This window comes from Mobula birostris, chromosome 9 (assembly GCF_030028105.1).
Source record: "Mobula birostris isolate sMobBir1 chromosome 9, sMobBir1.hap1, whole genome shotgun sequence".
Taxonomy (NCBI): domain Eukaryota; kingdom Metazoa; phylum Chordata; class Chondrichthyes; order Myliobatiformes; family Myliobatidae; genus Mobula; species Mobula birostris.
The window spans coordinates 72,590,608-72,608,523 of NC_092378.1; the positions used below are offsets into that span (position 1 = coordinate 72,590,608).

Genomic DNA, 17,916 nt, shown 5'->3' on the forward strand with positions numbered 1-17,916 from the left:
CCCAACCCCCAGGCCACGGACAGATACCGATTCGCAGAGAATGCAAAGGTAGCCAGGAGGCACACAGCACATCTTTAAGAAAAAAGCTGAAATAAACATGCTAATTAATTAGGTACCGCTGACACATAATTGTCGGCCCAGATCCGAGACGACGCAATCGGAAATGGCACTGATCTGGGCCGACAGCTACGGGCGGCACCTAATTAATTAGCATGTTTGTTTCGGCTTTTTTCTTAAAGATGTGCTGTGTACCTCCCGGCTACCGCTGGACCCCTGCGTTCTTCGCGGCAATGTATCACTCAGCGGCCCAGAGGGTGGGGGCCACTGCACCACCCAAACTCCGGCAAGTCTAACACACCATCATCAATATGCTCGGCGCTGTCTTCCCGATTCCCTTAAGTGATACTACACTGTACATACATTATTTCTACTTTATATTGGCTGTGTATTTTTGTGTGTTATTTGGTATGATTTGGCAGCTTCATAGCTTAAAGGTTACTGGAGAGAGTGTTCTTGCTGACGGCGCTTGCGTGAGATTTTCTGCCGACGGCGCTTGCGTGAGATTTTCGCTTCGGCGAACAGTTCAGTAATGATTGTGGAAAAGTATTTCTACTTCATACAGGCTGTGTATTTATCATATCATTCCTGCTTTTACTATATGTTACTGTTATTTTAGGTTTTATGTGTTATTTGGCATGATTTGTAGGTTATTTTTGGGTCTGCGAACGCTCACAAAATTTTCCCATATAAATAAATGGTAATTGCTTCTTTGCTTTACGACATTTCAGCTTACGAACAGTTTCATAAGAATGCTCTACCTTCGGATGGCGGGGGAAACCTATATCCCTTCCTAATCCTCTTCAGTCACTCAGTTTTTGAGCTCAGCCTGCTGTAGGCATATTTATAGCTCTGTTATATTCTTTCCATTTCTTGAGGATTGACTTAACTGTACTCCAAGGGATATTCAGTGACTTGGAAATTTTATTGTATCCATCTCCTGGCTTGTGTTTTTTCAATAACCTTTTTGGAGAGTTGCTTGGAGAGTTCTTTTGCCTTCATGGTGTACTTTTTGCCAGGATACTAGCTCACCAGTAGTTGGACCTACCAGATACAGATGTATTTTTACTATAATCAATTGAAACACCTTGACTGTACATGCTGATCTCAATTTAACTAATTATGTGACTTATAACCAATTGGCTACAGCAGTGATTTTGTGTGTCATGTTAAAGGGCGGTGAATACTTATGCAATCAATTATTTTGTGTTTGTAATTTAGATCATTTTGTAGAGATCTGTTTTCCCTGTGACGCAAAAGTATCTTTTTCTGTTGATCAGTATCAAAAAGCCAAGTTAAATTCACTGTGATTCAATATTGTAAAACAATAAAACATGAAAACTTCCGAAGGGCATGAATACTTTTTTATAGGCAGTGTATATATAATTGCAAAGTTCAAATACATTTATCAAAGGATGTATAAATTATACAACACTTAATGCCCTGAGAAAGAGGAAAGAAAACAAATCATACAAGTAATAAAAGGAGGCAATAGCATTCCAAACCAAATGGAGTCCATAGAGCAGCTGAAGTAGTCATGGTCTCAGTTCATCATGTAGCGGGGCAAATTGCTGTGAAACTCGCAGAAATGTCATGCATGGCATTCAGCGTGGTCTCGGAGCCTCAGCGCCAAGGAGAGTGGAGTAAAACATCGCGAGTGGAACTGACTTGACCCTCAGTTCTGGTCCTGACACCCTGCCTTTCCGGTCTAGTTGACCCGGTGTTTAAATTATCCAAGCACCGCAACGTCCCCAGCACTCGCACCTGGACCCTTTATAACTAGGGTGCCTGAGACTCTTGCACAGTATTCTACTTGTCAATGTAGCGTGCAGAGTGAGTCTGTAAATCTGGTAGAAACAAAGAGTGTTGGGAATGGTGAGAGTGGAGCACTACAGGAGGAGTGTGGAACAGGTGGCAGAGTAGGAGTGCCAAGGCAGACACATCCACTGCTGAAATACCAGGCAAGGTCACTTGATTCCAAACAACTATTGATCATTACAGATTGTTCTCTGGTGCTTCCTAGTCCCTCCCCTCTCCCCTCCCCTTTTTCCAAACATGATTTGCCACTCCCTGCCCTCTTTCCATTCTCAGTCCTCAATAGACCTATATCAGAATCTAGTTTATCAGCACTCACGTGTCATGAAATTAGTTTTTTTGTGCAATACATAAAATTACTACAGTACAGTGTAAGAGTCTGAGGCACCCTAGGGATATAAATGTGCCTAGACCTTTGCACAGTATTGTAGTTATAGTTATGGGGGCTGAAATACTTTTCAAGGCACTGTAAATGCTCTTAGTCTCATTAAAGGGCAGTTATATAATCAGAATCAGGTTTATTATCACTGGCATGTGACGTGAAATTTGTTAACTTAGCAGCAGTTCAATGCAGTACATAATCTAGCAGAGAGAAAAATAATAAAATAAATAAACAAAATCCATTACATATATTGAATAGATTAAAAACTGTGCAAAAACAGAAATACTGTATATTTAAACAAAGTGGAGTAGTGTCCAAAGCTTCAATGTCCATTTAGGAATCAGATGGCAGAGGGGAAGAAGTTGTTCCTGAATCGCTGAGTGTGTGCCTTCAGGTGTCTGTACCTCCTACCTGATGGTAACAGTGAGAAAAGGGCATGCCCTGGGTGCTGGAGGTCCTTAATAATGGACGCTGCCTTTCTGAGACACCGCTCCCTAAAGATGTCCTGGGTACTTTGTAGGCTAGTGTCCAAGATGGAGCTGACTAGATTTACAACCTTCTTTCATTCCTGTGCCCCTCCGTACCAGACAGTGATGCAGCCACTGGAATTGGTATTGTAGGATTGGACCTTTCAACTGAGTAGGCAAGCAAAGTAGGATAGTTGAGACTGCAGTGGTAGAAATTCAGTTTGTCACAATTCTTCATGGACTTTTACAACACGAAGTAATAAGTACCTATGCCATCGAGCTGTTTCCTGAATAACAGTTGATTTTGAAGTTGAATTGCCAACTGTGGTTTGGACTTTCAAAATGTCCCTCAGACAATAGAAGCCTTTATAAGTAGTTTTGTTTGAAGAACAAAAAAATTATTGATCTTTTTTGAGTCTTGTGCAACACTAATAATGAAGGTAAACTTGGTGTTTTCAGAATATTGTTTCATGTAACATAAATTTAGTAACATGATAAAAATATGACCAAAATGCTGAAACAGATGAGTTCTGTCCATATTTTTGCTGGGTTCTGTGAAGAAGATAAATTAAAAATTAGCGTTTTGTAAAAAGTTTATTCTCTCTTCATTCTTACTTCCTATCCTTGTCCATTGTCCTACTTCCTCTGAAAACATGTGACAGGGACCTGAAAAATAATGAAATCTCATGGACTATTGAAGATATGAATGGGGCTTTCTCTGAATTGAGCAAACTAAGGAAATTGTAAGTGATTTTTAGTTTTTTCTCAAGTGGAAACATTGTGCAGATATTCTACACAATTCAGTGTTGTATGTATGTGAGCTTAATTTCTATGCAAAGTTAGACCAAGAAGTGTCTTCAAAATGTTGAGTAAATTATTTTAGGCTCACTCAGCCTTTTGGTGTGGAAAGTATTGAGAATCTAACATTCTATGTGGGATGAGAGAAAGGAAGTGTGCTGGAGGATATACTTTGATCAGGGCAGCCTGATACAGCCATGCAGCTCAGTGCTTTTGGAACTGGAGGAGATAATGGACCCCCCCCCCCCCCCGCCCCACCAAGCCACCAAGCACTGTTTTGAAGACCTAAAGTTAAAGGTCTAGATCATAGCTGAGTAACAGAAGTCAGGCAAAAATGTCAATCTCAAAACCAGTGAAAACCAGATTAGTGATAAAGTTGGATTTCAAATTACAGATTTGCATGGTACTGCAGATGGTGTCAAAATTTACCATATTTAACTGTTAACATAGTGCTCGAGTGATTATTTTGCAAAGGGTTTTTGATTCCTTGTCAGAAAGATAAAGATTAGTTTTTTGTCAGATGTACATCAAAACATACAGTGAAATGCGTCATTGGCATCAAAATCAAATCAGCAAGGATCGTGCTGGTGGCAGACTGCAGGTGTTGCCACACTTCTGCCATCAACATTGCATGCCCATAACTTACTAATCATAACAGTGGGGGGGGGGATTTTATTGGCAAAAAAAATGATACTGCTACTTTTCCCTCATTATGTTCAAATGTTCAAATATACAGAGTTTGGTTTCTTTATTAAGTGAAACGCTTACTCCCTAGGGGTCTACAAGGAAACAGAATTAGGTCAATCACACGGAAAGCATTTTCTGGTCTGGATGCACTTGAACATCTGTAAGTATTCTGGAATTCTAGCACAGATGGTGCTGAGCACTAAAGTCAATTGACTGAGGCTATATTTGGCTACTCTCTAGAGTCCTTGTCCCTGTTGTGTAGATTTACAAGATTGATTCCTGGAGTATGTGGGGGGAGGGAGGAGGGTTGTTGACAGAGAGAAGTTTGACCTTTAGTTGGATATTTAGAGGAATGAATCTAAGGAGGGTGGACCGTTAATACAATGCTGCTTTGTAGAATGTCTAACACCAGAGGGCATAGGTTCAGTGCATGAGTTGGTCTTTAGGGATAAGGTGAGGAGCCAGTCATTTACTAGGAAGGCTGAAGAGCTGCAGGTTCCTCTTCCTTGCAGGGCCTTGCATCGTTGAATACACATAGGACTGAAATCAATAGATTCTTGGCCACTTAGTGGTCAGGAGACATGACTGGCTGGCAGGTACATTTGAGGCGAAAGATCAGCTATGAATGTGCTTACTGATGAATTGATTAATAAGTTATGATTTTTGCATTGAGTGACGTATAAAGTATCTGTTGCATGTTTTATTATTTTAGTTATCTCACACAATATGTTGATGGTTCAGGGCCTTCTGGCAATCAAGGAACACTGATCACCAGAGCAAGGCACTTTTAACTAAATGTTAATGAACTGTTTTAAATTGGGCTAATTTGTAGCAATTGAAACAAAATTTGTGGATATACTTCAAGTTCATAGAAACAGGGAAAATGCAATTTTTAATTAATGTACCAGTTTTTATTTTTTTCAGGGATCTGAGCAATAATGCAATCATGTCTGTCCAGAGCAACACGTTTTCTCAGATGAAGAAGCTTCATGAATTGTGAGTGAGATAATTGAAGATTTCATGTAATGTGAAGTGGCTGTAGCTCTATTTTAGATTCCCCTTGCAGCTTTACATAACATCTGAAATCCTGCTTGTGCAGTTCAGATGTGGACTATGATTTTCTTAGGCTTTTTACTTCATTCCAACTGAATAATTTTGAGCACTTATTTCTCAGATACTTGAATACTTCAAGCCTCCTTTGTGATTGTCAGCTGAAATGGCTGCACCAGTGGGCAATAGACCATGGATTTCAATCTTTTATTAATGCAACTTGTGCCCATCCCCAGTGGCTGAAAGGAAAAAGTATATTTGCTACTAAACCAGAAGACTTCGTATGTGGTGAGTTAGGAATTTTTTTGAAAAATAAGGTGCATGTTAAATCTAAATCATGTAAGCAGGGATGATAAATGTGTGGCCAATCTTAATAATTCTAAACTGTTTTGTTCATCCAAGCATAGAAAAAAAGCCTATCGATATATTGTCGTTTCTTTACTCCATTTTTTCATTTTTGCTAAACTTAATATCTCTTTACAGATGACTTCCCCAAACCTGAGATCATTGAGCAGCCTGAAAACCAAGCAGCTGTAAAGGATTCAAATGTGAGCTTCATCTGCTCCGCAGCCAGCAGCAGTGACTCTCCAATGACATTTGCCTGGAAGAAAGATAATGAGCTGCTTCATGATGCGGAGATTGAGAACTACGCACACCTTCGATCTCAGGGTGGTGAAGTAATGGAATATACTACCATCTTGCATCTTCGAAATGTAAATTTCAGCAGTGAAGGAAAATACCAGTGTGTGATTTCCAACCACTTTGGTTCATCTTACTCCAACAAAGCCAAGCTGATTGTGAATAGTATGTATTGAGCTGCAAGTCAATTTTAGTGTCCTAGTTTGGCATTTTTTTTATTTGGCAATGACTCTGGAAGGGATGTGTGTTTCAGCAAATAATTAAGGTAGTGGCCTGTTGAAAAAAACATTGAGTTGTCTAATGGGTGTCTATATGCTTAAATGCTTTGGATGGAATGGACGTGAGGATGTGATAAAGACAGTCGATAAAGGAATTTCTTTACTACACCAAGATTGCCACAACCTGACTTTCTAAATGTCTGTCTTATAAATCTGCATTTCCATCACTTTCTAACCTATTTGTAGTTGAGAAGCCGTTGTTATGTGTAGAATTAAGTTGTACAATAGATGCACTGATGAACCATTCGTTAATTTCTGTTTTCTATCCTGCTTTGTAGTGTTACCGTCATTCACAAAGTCACCAACAGACCTCACCATTCGAGCAGGAGCTATGGCCCGTTTAGAGTGTGCTGCTGTTGGGCATCCTGCACCACAGATAGCTTGGCAAAAAGACGGTGGTACTGACTTTCCTGCTGCACGGGAGCGAAGAATGCATGTTATGCCAGAAGATGATGTATTTTTTATTGTTGATGTAAAAATAGAGGACATTGGTATTTATAGTTGTACTGCTCAAAATAGCGCTGGAGCTATTTCAGCCAATGCAACACTAACTGTATTGGGTGAGTTCAAATATATCATTGTCATTTGCTGGTTGTACAGAAATTTTAAAAACTTAATTTTATGCCATTTGAAAATAGGGCAAATTTTGGTCATCTAAAAACTGATTTGTTTTACTGTACAATCTTTGTTGTTGTGTAATCAATTCATTTTTAGTTTTTAATATTAAAGATAACTATAAATTAAAGCTATTTTCAAACCATCTTCATTCCAGAAACACCTTCATTTGTGCGTCCTCTTGTTGACGAAACGGTGGCAAATGGTGAAACTGCAGTTCTACAGTGCATAGCAGCTGGGAGTCCTCCTCCAAAATTGAACTGGACCAAAGACGACAGTCCTTTATCAGTAACTGAACGGCATTTCTTTGCTGCTGGAAATCAACTGCTAATTATTGTGGACAGTAATCTGGGTGATGCTGGGAAATACACATGTGAAATGTCAAATACCCTTGGAACTGAGCGGGGCCACATTCGCTTGAATGTCATTCCTACACCGAACTGTGACTCTGCACAAAGTGCTGCACCATTCGAAGAGGATGGATGGTCTACCATTGGCATTGTCATCATAGCGGTGGTCTGCTGTGTGGTTGGCACCTCCTTAGTTTGGGTAGTTATTATTTACCATACAAGGAGGAAGAGTGAGGACTGCAGTGTGACAAACACAGGTATAAACTTTAAGCATTTTTCATTCCTCAGTTTTAAGTGAGAGAGAGAGAAATTAAATGAATGCAATAAATACAATTTCAAACATATTTTTGCTGGCTTTTGGCCCCCTTCTCCCGACTCTGCATTCAGCTTCAGTCGGATTACTCAAATGCAAAAGGCAAAGTGGTTTGTTATTGGGCCTGGAAATTTCAGAATTGTCATGTTGTTCAACTGCAGGAAGTATTACAGTCGAATTCAGTTCTGCCTTAATTTCATGTTCAGACATGAATATTTGATAGGCTACCAGTTGACACTTAGGAAAGAGAATCCTGGCTGATCTGTTTTCTTCCCCCTTGCTTAATTATCCAGGGACTGATTGTGTTCCTATTATTATATCTACTGACATCATTAAAGCCAGCATGGATCAGTAAGGTTTTAACACGTATAGTTTAGCTGTTTGTTGGAGTAAGTTGTGAGCCATCAAGGGAACTGGTAATTTTTTCCTAGAAATGTTTTGTTTCCCTTTGTTAGTCCTGTCCCCCACCTGCCCTTGATGGTCCCAGGCTAATTAACTCATCACCTGCACCTGTATTCTCATTGGTATGGTGGTGCTCATTCATTAAACAGAACCGTTTCTTTGAAGCATGCTTTTTATTATAATACAAGGTAAACTTGGGGTTACAACCCAAAATGTTGTCCATCCTTTTGCTGCTTGAACTTCAATTTGCTTTTTTTGCTCAGACTTGCAGCATCTAGAGTCTCGTGTCTTAGAAATATTGAAGTTGGGATTTTGATGTTGAAATTTTAGGATTCAGAAGCATTTTAGATTTTAAGTGGTGGCCTCTTTTCAATTCACTCAGTTATCATTTGTTTTCCTCTATATAATTGCTTTACTGGAGTCTTCATTTTTTATTCATTAGTGTTCCAATTTTCTTTCTGTTTGAAGGATGTGACTTGTGTATTTTGTTCACTGTTAAGCTGCAGGAAGAATTACTGTCTCTAGTTGTGCCTAGCATTTCTCTCTAAATCACGATTCATGCTGAATAATGTTAATTAAGAGCAACCTTACCCCTCACCCCTCACCCCTCAACCCTCACTTAACATTACTCATCATCACCATCAGCAGTTCTTAAGGTTAGAGTCCTTCCTGAAGACAATTACATTTTCCTCAGTGAATTTGACGAAGACAAGTGTTTGTACTTTGCCCATGGGTGCTTAGTACTACATAATGTAAAGCAGTTGTACACTGAATCTCTGTGTGTGTGTGTGTGTGTATATATATATATACTTAACAGAAAATTTGCATGAATCTGGGATAGTCTAATGCCTGTCTTAAAATAAAAAGGTTTTTTCAAAGCTGTTTAGTTGGTTTCTGCAAAAGGGCTATAGAAATTAAAATTTAGTAAGGTAATTCAGAATATTGCCTAGAACTAGGTTTACAAAGTGACTTCTAATTACATTTGTTAAATAATTTGGTAACATTTGGCATAAATAATTGAATCATTCCTGAGTCCTGAGAGGGACTAAAGCAACTTAGAAGTAATTTATTTAGAAGCTTTTTTTAAAAACAGAATTTATGTTTAAGATGTTAATACTATTCTTGTTTCACAGATGAGACAAACCTACCTGCAGATATACCAAGCTACTTGTCATCCCAGGGAACACTGTCAGACCATCAGGAAGCATACGGCCGATCAGAAACTGGAAGTCACCACCAGCTTATGACAGGTTCTGTGAATGGATATTTACTTCAACACAGAGGAAGTGGTGGTGAGCTTGGAAAACTAATTTGTTCAGTGAAAATTTCCTCACTTGCAAAGTAAACAAATGGCATGTGTGCTCTGATTCTTGGTGGTTTCCAACCTGGCTCTAGTCAACATTGTTCTGTGTGAGTTGATGTTTGCAAAAGCTTAAAAAGACTTGGCTAGCAATGAATTGAAAGTAAAAAGTGACCTCATGTCCACAAAGAATAAATAAAACTAATAATTAAATTAGTAACTACTTAGCATTGACCTAGGCCCAAATTTGAATCAGGTTCTCCTTCCAGGCAAATGGGAGGTGGCATCAAAATTGAGGGTCGCCTGATAGTCTAATCAAGCAACTTCATAGCATAGATATATGTGCAACATCAGGACAGATGTGTCATTACAATTCTGTCTCCTTTATCAGCAGCACCTTCCTAAATGAAGAAACACAAATACACAGATCAGAAAGTATAGCCCTGGAAATTCTCAACATTTGAGCTGAGATGTCGTGTCTTGTGGCTTCTGGTTAAACAAGGGTGAAAGATAACTTCCTGTTTACCATCAGTGTGCTTGTTCAGTCTCCACTTGGATGGTTAGCGCTGCACAATTTCAACCACCCGTTCCACCACCATCTTGAATAATTTGTTCCTTTCTCCATCGAAGATCAGAACTGTAACATCTACAAAATTTACTACAGCTATTTGCTTCAGCACTCAAACCTGTAACCTCTGCCACCAAGAAGTACAAGGACTTACAGTCCATGGGATGTTATCACCCACACAGAGCTCCCCCAAGTTGTGCACCACAGTGCCTTGGAAATGCATTGCTCTTCTTTCCAGTGTCAGTCTTGGAACTTTTACCATAAACAGTGCATACCGTCTTCTGTAGAATAATTAAGGATGGGCAATAAACACTTGCTCAAGATTCATTTGTTTTAAAGACACTTTGAACATGATATAAATATTCCAATTAGAATGCAATATTCTACAGCAGATTTTTAAGGTTTGATGTGCAGAAAAAGAATTGGTATTTTTAGGAATTGAAATATTTGCATACGGCAGTCTGATTTAAAGTGTTATTTGTTTTCTTTAAGATCTTTGTCATATTGACAACGGAAGTGACACTGACATGGAAGGTATATCTGATCCGCTAGTTTTTCATAACACAGACCAGAGAGCCTCAATGTATGTTGGAGGAATTATATATGATACTGAAACACTGGATAGGATTCACCATCAAGGTAAGCTAGTTAGATGTTTGAACGCTTCTTTTTCCCTGAGATGGTACAGTGATGTTAATGAGTTGAACTAAAAGGGAAGGTTATGAGGCATATACAAGGATCCAGGTTGCAATTGACAGTAATCTCAGCAGCCATGGTACTCCTGGCACATTGTGGTGGTAATGATTAACCTATGCTGTAATGCTCATTTTCCACTCATGGTTTCAAGCGTTTTCAGCTTGGGAACTTGAAAATAATTTCTATATTTTGAATTTCTACGGATTTGTGTCACTTTACATCAAAACTCACTGCTGCAAGCATGATTTTGGCAGATTTGGCAGCAATCATGAAATTCAATTGTTCTTTGTTGAGTAACTTACTGAAAACAATATTGTAGGAAGTGTTTTAAATTTAAATAATTGAAAAAAATTGTGCAAACCAAAACACAAAATTTCTTGCTCTTTGGTACTGCCTACAAATTCTTCTGTTTCTTCAGCTGTAAGGAGAATTAAATATTATTTGAATGCCTCTGCAAACAGATTACTCCTCTTAAAGACAGATTTCTGCCCTTAACCAGAAGGGGTGAGACTGTGTCTCATTTGTAAATGACATATTGTATGACGGTGGCGAAGATTAAAGCATTTCTGCACCCATTGTTACTGTTCAGCCTGTTGTCTAACTAGATGAGGTTGCACTTGTATTCTGACCGTACACTCACCGAGCTGGTGTTTCTCACTGACGTTACACTTGCATTCTGACCGTACACTCACTGAGCTGGTGTTTCTCACGTTACACTTGCACTCTGACCGTACACTCACCGAGCTGGTGTTTCTTACTGACACTGATGTTACACTTGCACTCTGACCGTACACTCACCAAGCTGAAGTTTCTCACGTTACACTTGCACTCTGACTGTACACTCACCGAGCTGGTGTTTCTCACTGACGTTACACTTGCATTCTGACCGTACACTCACTGAGCTGGTGTTTCTTACTGATGTTACACTTGCACTCTGACCATACACTCACCAAGCTGAAGTTTCTCACGTTACACTTGCACTCTGACCGTACACTCACCGAGCTAATGTTTCTCACTGACTTTACACTTGCATTCTGACCGTACACTCACCGAGCTGGTGTTTCTCACGTTACACTTGCACGCTGACCGTACACTCACTGAGCTGGTGTTTCTTACTGACGTTACACTTGCACTCTAACCGTACACTCACCGAGCTGGTGTTTCTCACTGACTTTACACTTGCATTCTGACCGTACACTCACCGAGCTGGTGTTTCTGACTGACGTTACACTTGCATTCTGACTGTACACTCACCGAGCTGGTACTGTGGCGGCAACATCCAAAATAAGTGATCTGTCAACACCCAGCTTTACCTTACCTCAGATACTTAACCCATGCAGTCCATTCTCTGCAAACCATTCATCTACTTGTCCAACAAAAGTATTAGCGGAAATTGTAATCTTCGCCTCAAATCATTACTTTGGTATCAGTTTTGTTCCTTGGCAACTAAAATCTGAGGCAGATTATGCTTCTGATCAGAATCAGGTTTATCATTGATTTGTATGTCATTGGATTTGCTTTGCAGTAGCAGAACAATGCAAAGCCATAAAATTGTGTTAAATATACAAAAATGTAGTATTGATGGACCATTCAGAAATCTCTGGCAGAATGGAAGCTGTTCCTAAATCGTTCAAACTCCTGTACCACTTCCTCGATGCTAGTGAGAGTCTCTAATTACAGATGCTCACTTCTTGAGGCACTGTCTCTTGACGATGTCCTTAATGGTGGTGAAGGTTGTATGCATTTTGAATTTCTTGTGGTAAAGGTGCCTTTAGACCAGAGGGTTTAGATTTCATTGGGAGGAGTATGAGACTGAAAAGGCCTGGAGAGGTTGATTGTAATTGTGAGCATACTACCCTGGAAAGTTGGTGGAAGCATGTTGCATGTATTTACAACATTTATCTGTACAATCACCTGAATTACCATTGCATGGTAAGTTACAGACCAAGTTGTGGTAGACTATGAACCAAGTACTTGTAAATAGGATTAATATGGATAGGTGTGAACAAGAAGTGTCTGTTTCTGTGCTCTGACAATACAACTATGCTAATTTCTAGAAATGCATTTATTCACTGCCCCTTGAATTGTCTGACTATCTGACCTCTGAAGCCCTTACCCGTAATTGTTATCTCCTAGACTTCTAAAAACTTGACATTGTCCAAAACCCTGCAGTCTGTGTTTTCTCTCAAATTACAGTTCATCTTTTGGTCACTTTTTGCTACTATTTCTCAAATCTGAATTACCAACTGGAAATGTCCCTCAATCTTTCCAAAGACAGACTCATCTGATTAAGTGAGGACATTGTGGAAACCATTGTTTTACTAACCATTGCAAAACTTCAGTTTCTGACTCTAATATTTCTTCAAACCAGATGAAGATTCTGACCAAGTGGTAGTTGGTGCCAATGCATACAATGATTCTAGCATATTTTCAAAGAAGAAAGGGTACTCTCAGTTCTCTCAAGTGCCCCCTGAAGACCTCTTCGACCAAGTCATTGCAAAAAAGGTGATGCGGCTCCCAAATTCAAACTTGTTCAATTCTGTTCAAGCGCTACAAAAAGTGACCGCTGTTGACATACCAGTTTCAAATGGGAATCCAGAAAAGTTAACGGCAACCCACAATGTGTATGGTGGTAGGTATTCCTTAAGTGAAATTATTTTGAAATTTAGATGCACAAGTTACTTTAACATATTTAAACAAACATATTGTGTATCCTTTTCTACCTACTGGTTTCTTAAATAGAATGCTTTATTTCCGGCAATAATATACTGATTATGCACTAAAGATAATTTTTGCATGCAAAACTGAGCCATAGCCAGTTTAAATTATTTTTGTACACTGGAGATATTGCAGCTAATGTAATGTCCACGGCTGATTAAAATCATCACAATTTGCAGCTTGAGAGGATTGGCTACTCAAATAATCAAGCTTCAGTGGAACTTCAACACATTCAAATCCTGTTTAGAGAACAATGGTTTGGATTTTTGTGCTCATGCTTTTATCTTAAATTGCATCATGTATTTTAATAATGCAGAGCAATATATTGTTTTTTAATTAGGTCTCAGTCACAATTCTGTTACTGCATGTTTCTCATCAGTTTTTTATCTATGGGGAGAGAGACAGATTAGTATAAATAAACCGGAAGCTTGGATAATGTTCAAAGAACATTGACTTTTACAGTTCAGTGAATCTTCCTGATTCTATTTATGTTTGGGATTTTAAAAAAATTACAGATCTCTTCTGCTTAACTAGACCTGAAGGAGATGGAATTTGAATTTTTGTTTGCAGAAACCACAGTTTACATCTAGAATTTGTTGAGCAAAATTGTATTATGCAGATTAATTTTTTTTGCAAATTGGATCATCTTGTGCTGCTTCTGAACAATGTTCTTTGTTTTTGCGATTCAATATTTGCAATTTTTTTTATCAGGGACTTTTGGAAAACCCATATGGAGAAGACACCAAGATTCCTATTCTGATTATATTCAACCAGCTGCTGCTCGGTCTTTAACACTTCATCATAATCTTCAAGGCTCATTGGACAGTGATTCTGAGGTTGAAGCAATATCAGAATGTCCCTCAGTTTCTGTCACGGGGAAACACAATAGTTCTTATGAGCACATTGATAAATGTAGGACTCCAACTTTTCAGCCTTACAGAGTTAACACGTAGATACCATCATCGTGAACTATACTGCTCAAATTTATTGTACCAAAGAAAGACTTAACCTACCTCAAAACTGTTGCTTCAGTTCTCCAGAAAAGTGATTCTAATTGTATCTTAAAGATAGAAGATGCTATAAACTGATGGTTAATGGACCAAGAGGAAGCATTGTTAATGTATGCTTTTATTTTAAGAGCACTATCTTCTGAAGTATGATGAATTTGCTATATTTTTATTATTTTATACTTTTTTACTGAATATTTTAAAATTTCAGCTGTAAATTATGTAAATAACAAGTATTTACCTTTGTATTATAGGGGATAATGAATCTTTTGTCATAATGCTAGAATTTTATCATTGATGGTACAGTGTGTTAGTTGTGGTGCTATGTCTGACTATAGGTCAGCATTTTAGTGCCGTATTTGCACATTTACATTGACAATAAAATAGAGTTTTGCTTTGAACTGATGTTAAACACTTTTTTGTATTCTGACTGAATTGTATAATCTTTTGTTACTTGGAGTCTGGCTCTTAACAGCCCGTCAGTGCTGCTGTATAACAAATGTCTGTGGGTTGTTAAGATCCATGTTTATTGAACTTTTTAGAAAATAAGGTTGTCTTGCAACATGCTGAATAATGGTCTGTGGAGTCCAAGGAGAATCATTATCTATTAGTTATTCCCACTTCTAGTTATCTTGGATCTCTTTGCATTCATGTTGAAAGTCCAAAATGATATGAAGGTTAGATGTTGCTGGGTTTAATGTTGGTGATGTTCAGAAAGGGTCTGCATGCTGTTTATAACAAGAAAACCCAAGTTGCAGTGCAGGTGCCTGGTAGCAATATGGAAAATTCCCCAAGGTTTTACTGTGTTTTGTTTCTCCATTAGTTTTTTTGATTTAATGGTCCCTCCATTTCTGCAGTTTGTATTACATGATTTTATCATATTGCAAATACACTTTTAAAAATAAAGGGAATTGCACAAATCTGGATTCAAAACCAGATTCCACAATGATTTAAAACAAAAAGCGCCTTGTATTTTAGACCAATTTTTAAAGTTCCTTAGTGCACTACAACACAGAAACAGGCCCTTCAGCCCACCTAGTCTGTTCTAGACTGTATTCTGCCTAATCCTGGATTAACCTGCACCTGGGCCATAGGGCTCCATACCTCTCCCATGCATGTACTTAAACTTCTCTTAAATATTGCAAGCAGCTCATATTCACCACTTCCATTGGCAGCTCTTTCCACAATCTCAACACCCTCTCAGTAAAGAAGTTTTCCCTTGGGCTCCCCTAAATATTTTAGCTCTCATTGATAACCTGTGACTTCAAACAAACTCAATGGAAAAAGCCTGTTGTATGACGTGGGTTAGCATGGTCTTTGTGACCATGATTGGTCTTGGCAAATTTTCTACAGTGGTAATTTGCTATTGCCTACTTCTGGGTAGTGTCATTCTTCAGAGATTGTCTGCCACCTTTCTCCCCCACCAGCATTTGGTAGGGTTAGGGTACAATGGATGATTAATGGTTACGTAGAATCCAAAGGCTCGAATGGGCTGTTTTTGTTCTGTATTTCTGACTGGAACAATTGATAAGACTTGTATGGCCTCTTAATATTCCGTTTCTTGAACAATATCTGCATTTTACATCAGGATCAAATGTAGTTAGTGACCTTTGGTTCTGGAATGGAGATGTTGAGCATTGAACAGTTTCCTGTTTGTCCACTAGACTAGTTCCGGACTAGCAAGAACCTTTTATTGGCGGGTGTTGTGCAACAATGCAGTAAGAAAGATAGGGGAAAGTGAGAGAGTCGTGCAAACTTGACACCAGTCTGCACTGAGTGGGGTTTCTCCTCAACCGGTTGGTTAAGATTATAGCTTGCATGATTGCAGTTGATCATACAGTAACAGCAAGATGGAAGTGAATTTCTGCGGGTAGCCAAAGGGTTCCTCTGGACGCCAGTCTGTGAAGTTGAAAAGGGTCCAGTTTGGAGGTTGAATTAATATCTATACTGTAATTTGAACCAATCCATTCTGAATGTCACTGCTCACCCACTTAAATCTTCTATCTGTGGGCCAGTGGTATAGTGGCATCCATACCGGATTTTGAGGTGAGTGGTTCTGTATTCAAATCCATCCGGCTCCTTGTACGCTTTCCATTCGTGCTGGGCTTAGCATCGAGCTAGTACCTTGGCCTCAGTAAAAAACACATGCTAAAGAAACAGCAAGGTTGCTGCCCGACATGTCACCAGGTGTGGAGAGGAACTCAATACAATTAAAACCCCTTCTTTAACAGCCTTACAACAAAGAAACAAGCCCTTTGGCCTATCCAGTCTGTGCTGAACTGTTAATCTGCCTAATTCCATTGACCTTCACCTGGAGCATAGCCTTCCATATCCCATTCATTCATCTACCTATCAAAATTCCTCTGAAGTGTTGAAATTGATCACACATCCACCACTTCTGCTGGCAGCTCATTCCATAATCTCACCACCCTCCGAGTGAAGAAGTTTGCTTTGAATATTTCACCTTTCACCCAACCTCAGTGCAAAAAGCCTGCTTGCATTTACTCTATCTGTCCTTATGAATCACTTTGAAGACCCCTCAAATTTTACCTGTTTCATTGGCCACTTCCTTTGCACATCTGCTTGCATTTTTTTTGTTCTGAAAACAGTCTGCATTTCTCGCCTTAATTTCCCTACCCTCCGGCTGTGGGGCTCTTCTTAAATTTCTTTCCTATGACATGGTATACAACGTGCAGTATTATTCCATTATTTCTATCAGTTTTTGTGATCTCTGACCTTTCTAAGGCGTTTTTACTATGCATATTTGAAGCATTACCACTCTTAGGAATCGTGGCCACAACTCCATCAGAACGAAACTGTTTTTAGTGGTATTGATTGAGTAAAGAAATATTGACTTGCGCATCAGGAGAAAAACCCGACTCTCAACGTTTGCACTGTTTTCTGCAGATGCGCTTAGATAAGTATTTCAGCTGAAAGAACAATTAGGAATGAACGTGTGTGCCTCTGTTGGACAATGTCTCTTGATAACATTATGGGAGCTTGTTTATATGGAACAGTTTTCCCCAAGTTGTGCGTAACCCAGGGATGACCGGCAGTCCATAAATAATTCATATCTTTATATCAAATAGACTAGATTACTGCAATGCTCTTCTTGCTGGCCTTCCAAAGCAATCTATTGACAAACTTCAACTCATTCAGAATGCCGCTGCTAGACTTAACTAAAACCAGGTTGAGGGAGCATATCACTCCCATCCTAACTACTCTTCATTGGCTTCCTGTATCCTTTAGATTTGGTTTTAAAATTATTTTACTTGTTTTTAAAGCTTTCAATGGTCTGGGACCAGAGTGCATCACAGAATCAGTTTTGTTTTATAATCCTGATCGAGCTCTCAGGTCACCTTTCGCTGGTCCCTTAAATTTAAGCAATCTCCCTCAAAAAGCAATCAGCAGGTCAATTTTTGAACCATACTGCTAAGCTGTAGAATTTAATACCTAAAACTATAAAGGATGCAAACTCAGTTGACATCAGCTTTAAACCTATTTATTTAACTTTGCTTTTAACTAATATCATTTTGTCTTTTAGTTTCATGTTTGAACTTTATCCATTGTAAAGCACTTTGAGCCACATTGCTTGCATGAAAAGTGCTCTATAAGTTACTTTTATTTTTTTTCTCAGCTCGAGCTGGTAAAACTTCAGAGTTTGGCATAGCCAAGCCCATTCATTTGTCAATTGCTATGAATTTTCAGACTATTCTAGTGGTGTTTGGTATTGTGGCTTTTTGAAGATTTACATAAATAAGGCTGTGTAGGCCT

At 38.8% G+C, this 17,916-nt stretch overlaps 1 protein-coding gene across 1 annotated transcript in view; it reads left to right on the plus strand.

Moving 5' to 3' along the window:
- lrig3 (leucine-rich repeats and immunoglobulin-like domains 3) overlaps positions 1 to 14,525 on the plus strand; it is a 60,292-nt gene extending 45,767 nt beyond the window's left edge. Inside the window, exons 9-19 of the mRNA XM_072268255.1 lie at positions 3,384 to 3,464; positions 4,295 to 4,366; positions 5,131 to 5,202; positions 5,381 to 5,544; positions 5,740 to 6,060; positions 6,452 to 6,733; positions 6,946 to 7,395; positions 8,987 to 9,145; positions 10,214 to 10,360; positions 12,789 to 13,049; positions 13,847 to 14,525. Coding sequence (XP_072124356.1) covers positions 3,384 to 3,464; positions 4,295 to 4,366; positions 5,131 to 5,202; positions 5,381 to 5,544; positions 5,740 to 6,060; positions 6,452 to 6,733; positions 6,946 to 7,395; positions 8,987 to 9,145; positions 10,214 to 10,360; positions 12,789 to 13,049; positions 13,847 to 14,088 — 2,251 coding nt within the window. The 3' untranslated portion in view covers positions 14,089 to 14,525. The remainder of the gene's footprint in view (positions 1 to 3,383; positions 3,465 to 4,294; positions 4,367 to 5,130; positions 5,203 to 5,380; positions 5,545 to 5,739; positions 6,061 to 6,451; positions 6,734 to 6,945; positions 7,396 to 8,986; positions 9,146 to 10,213; positions 10,361 to 12,788; positions 13,050 to 13,846) is intronic.
- The last annotated feature ends 3,391 nt before the right edge of the window (positions 14,526 to 17,916 follow it).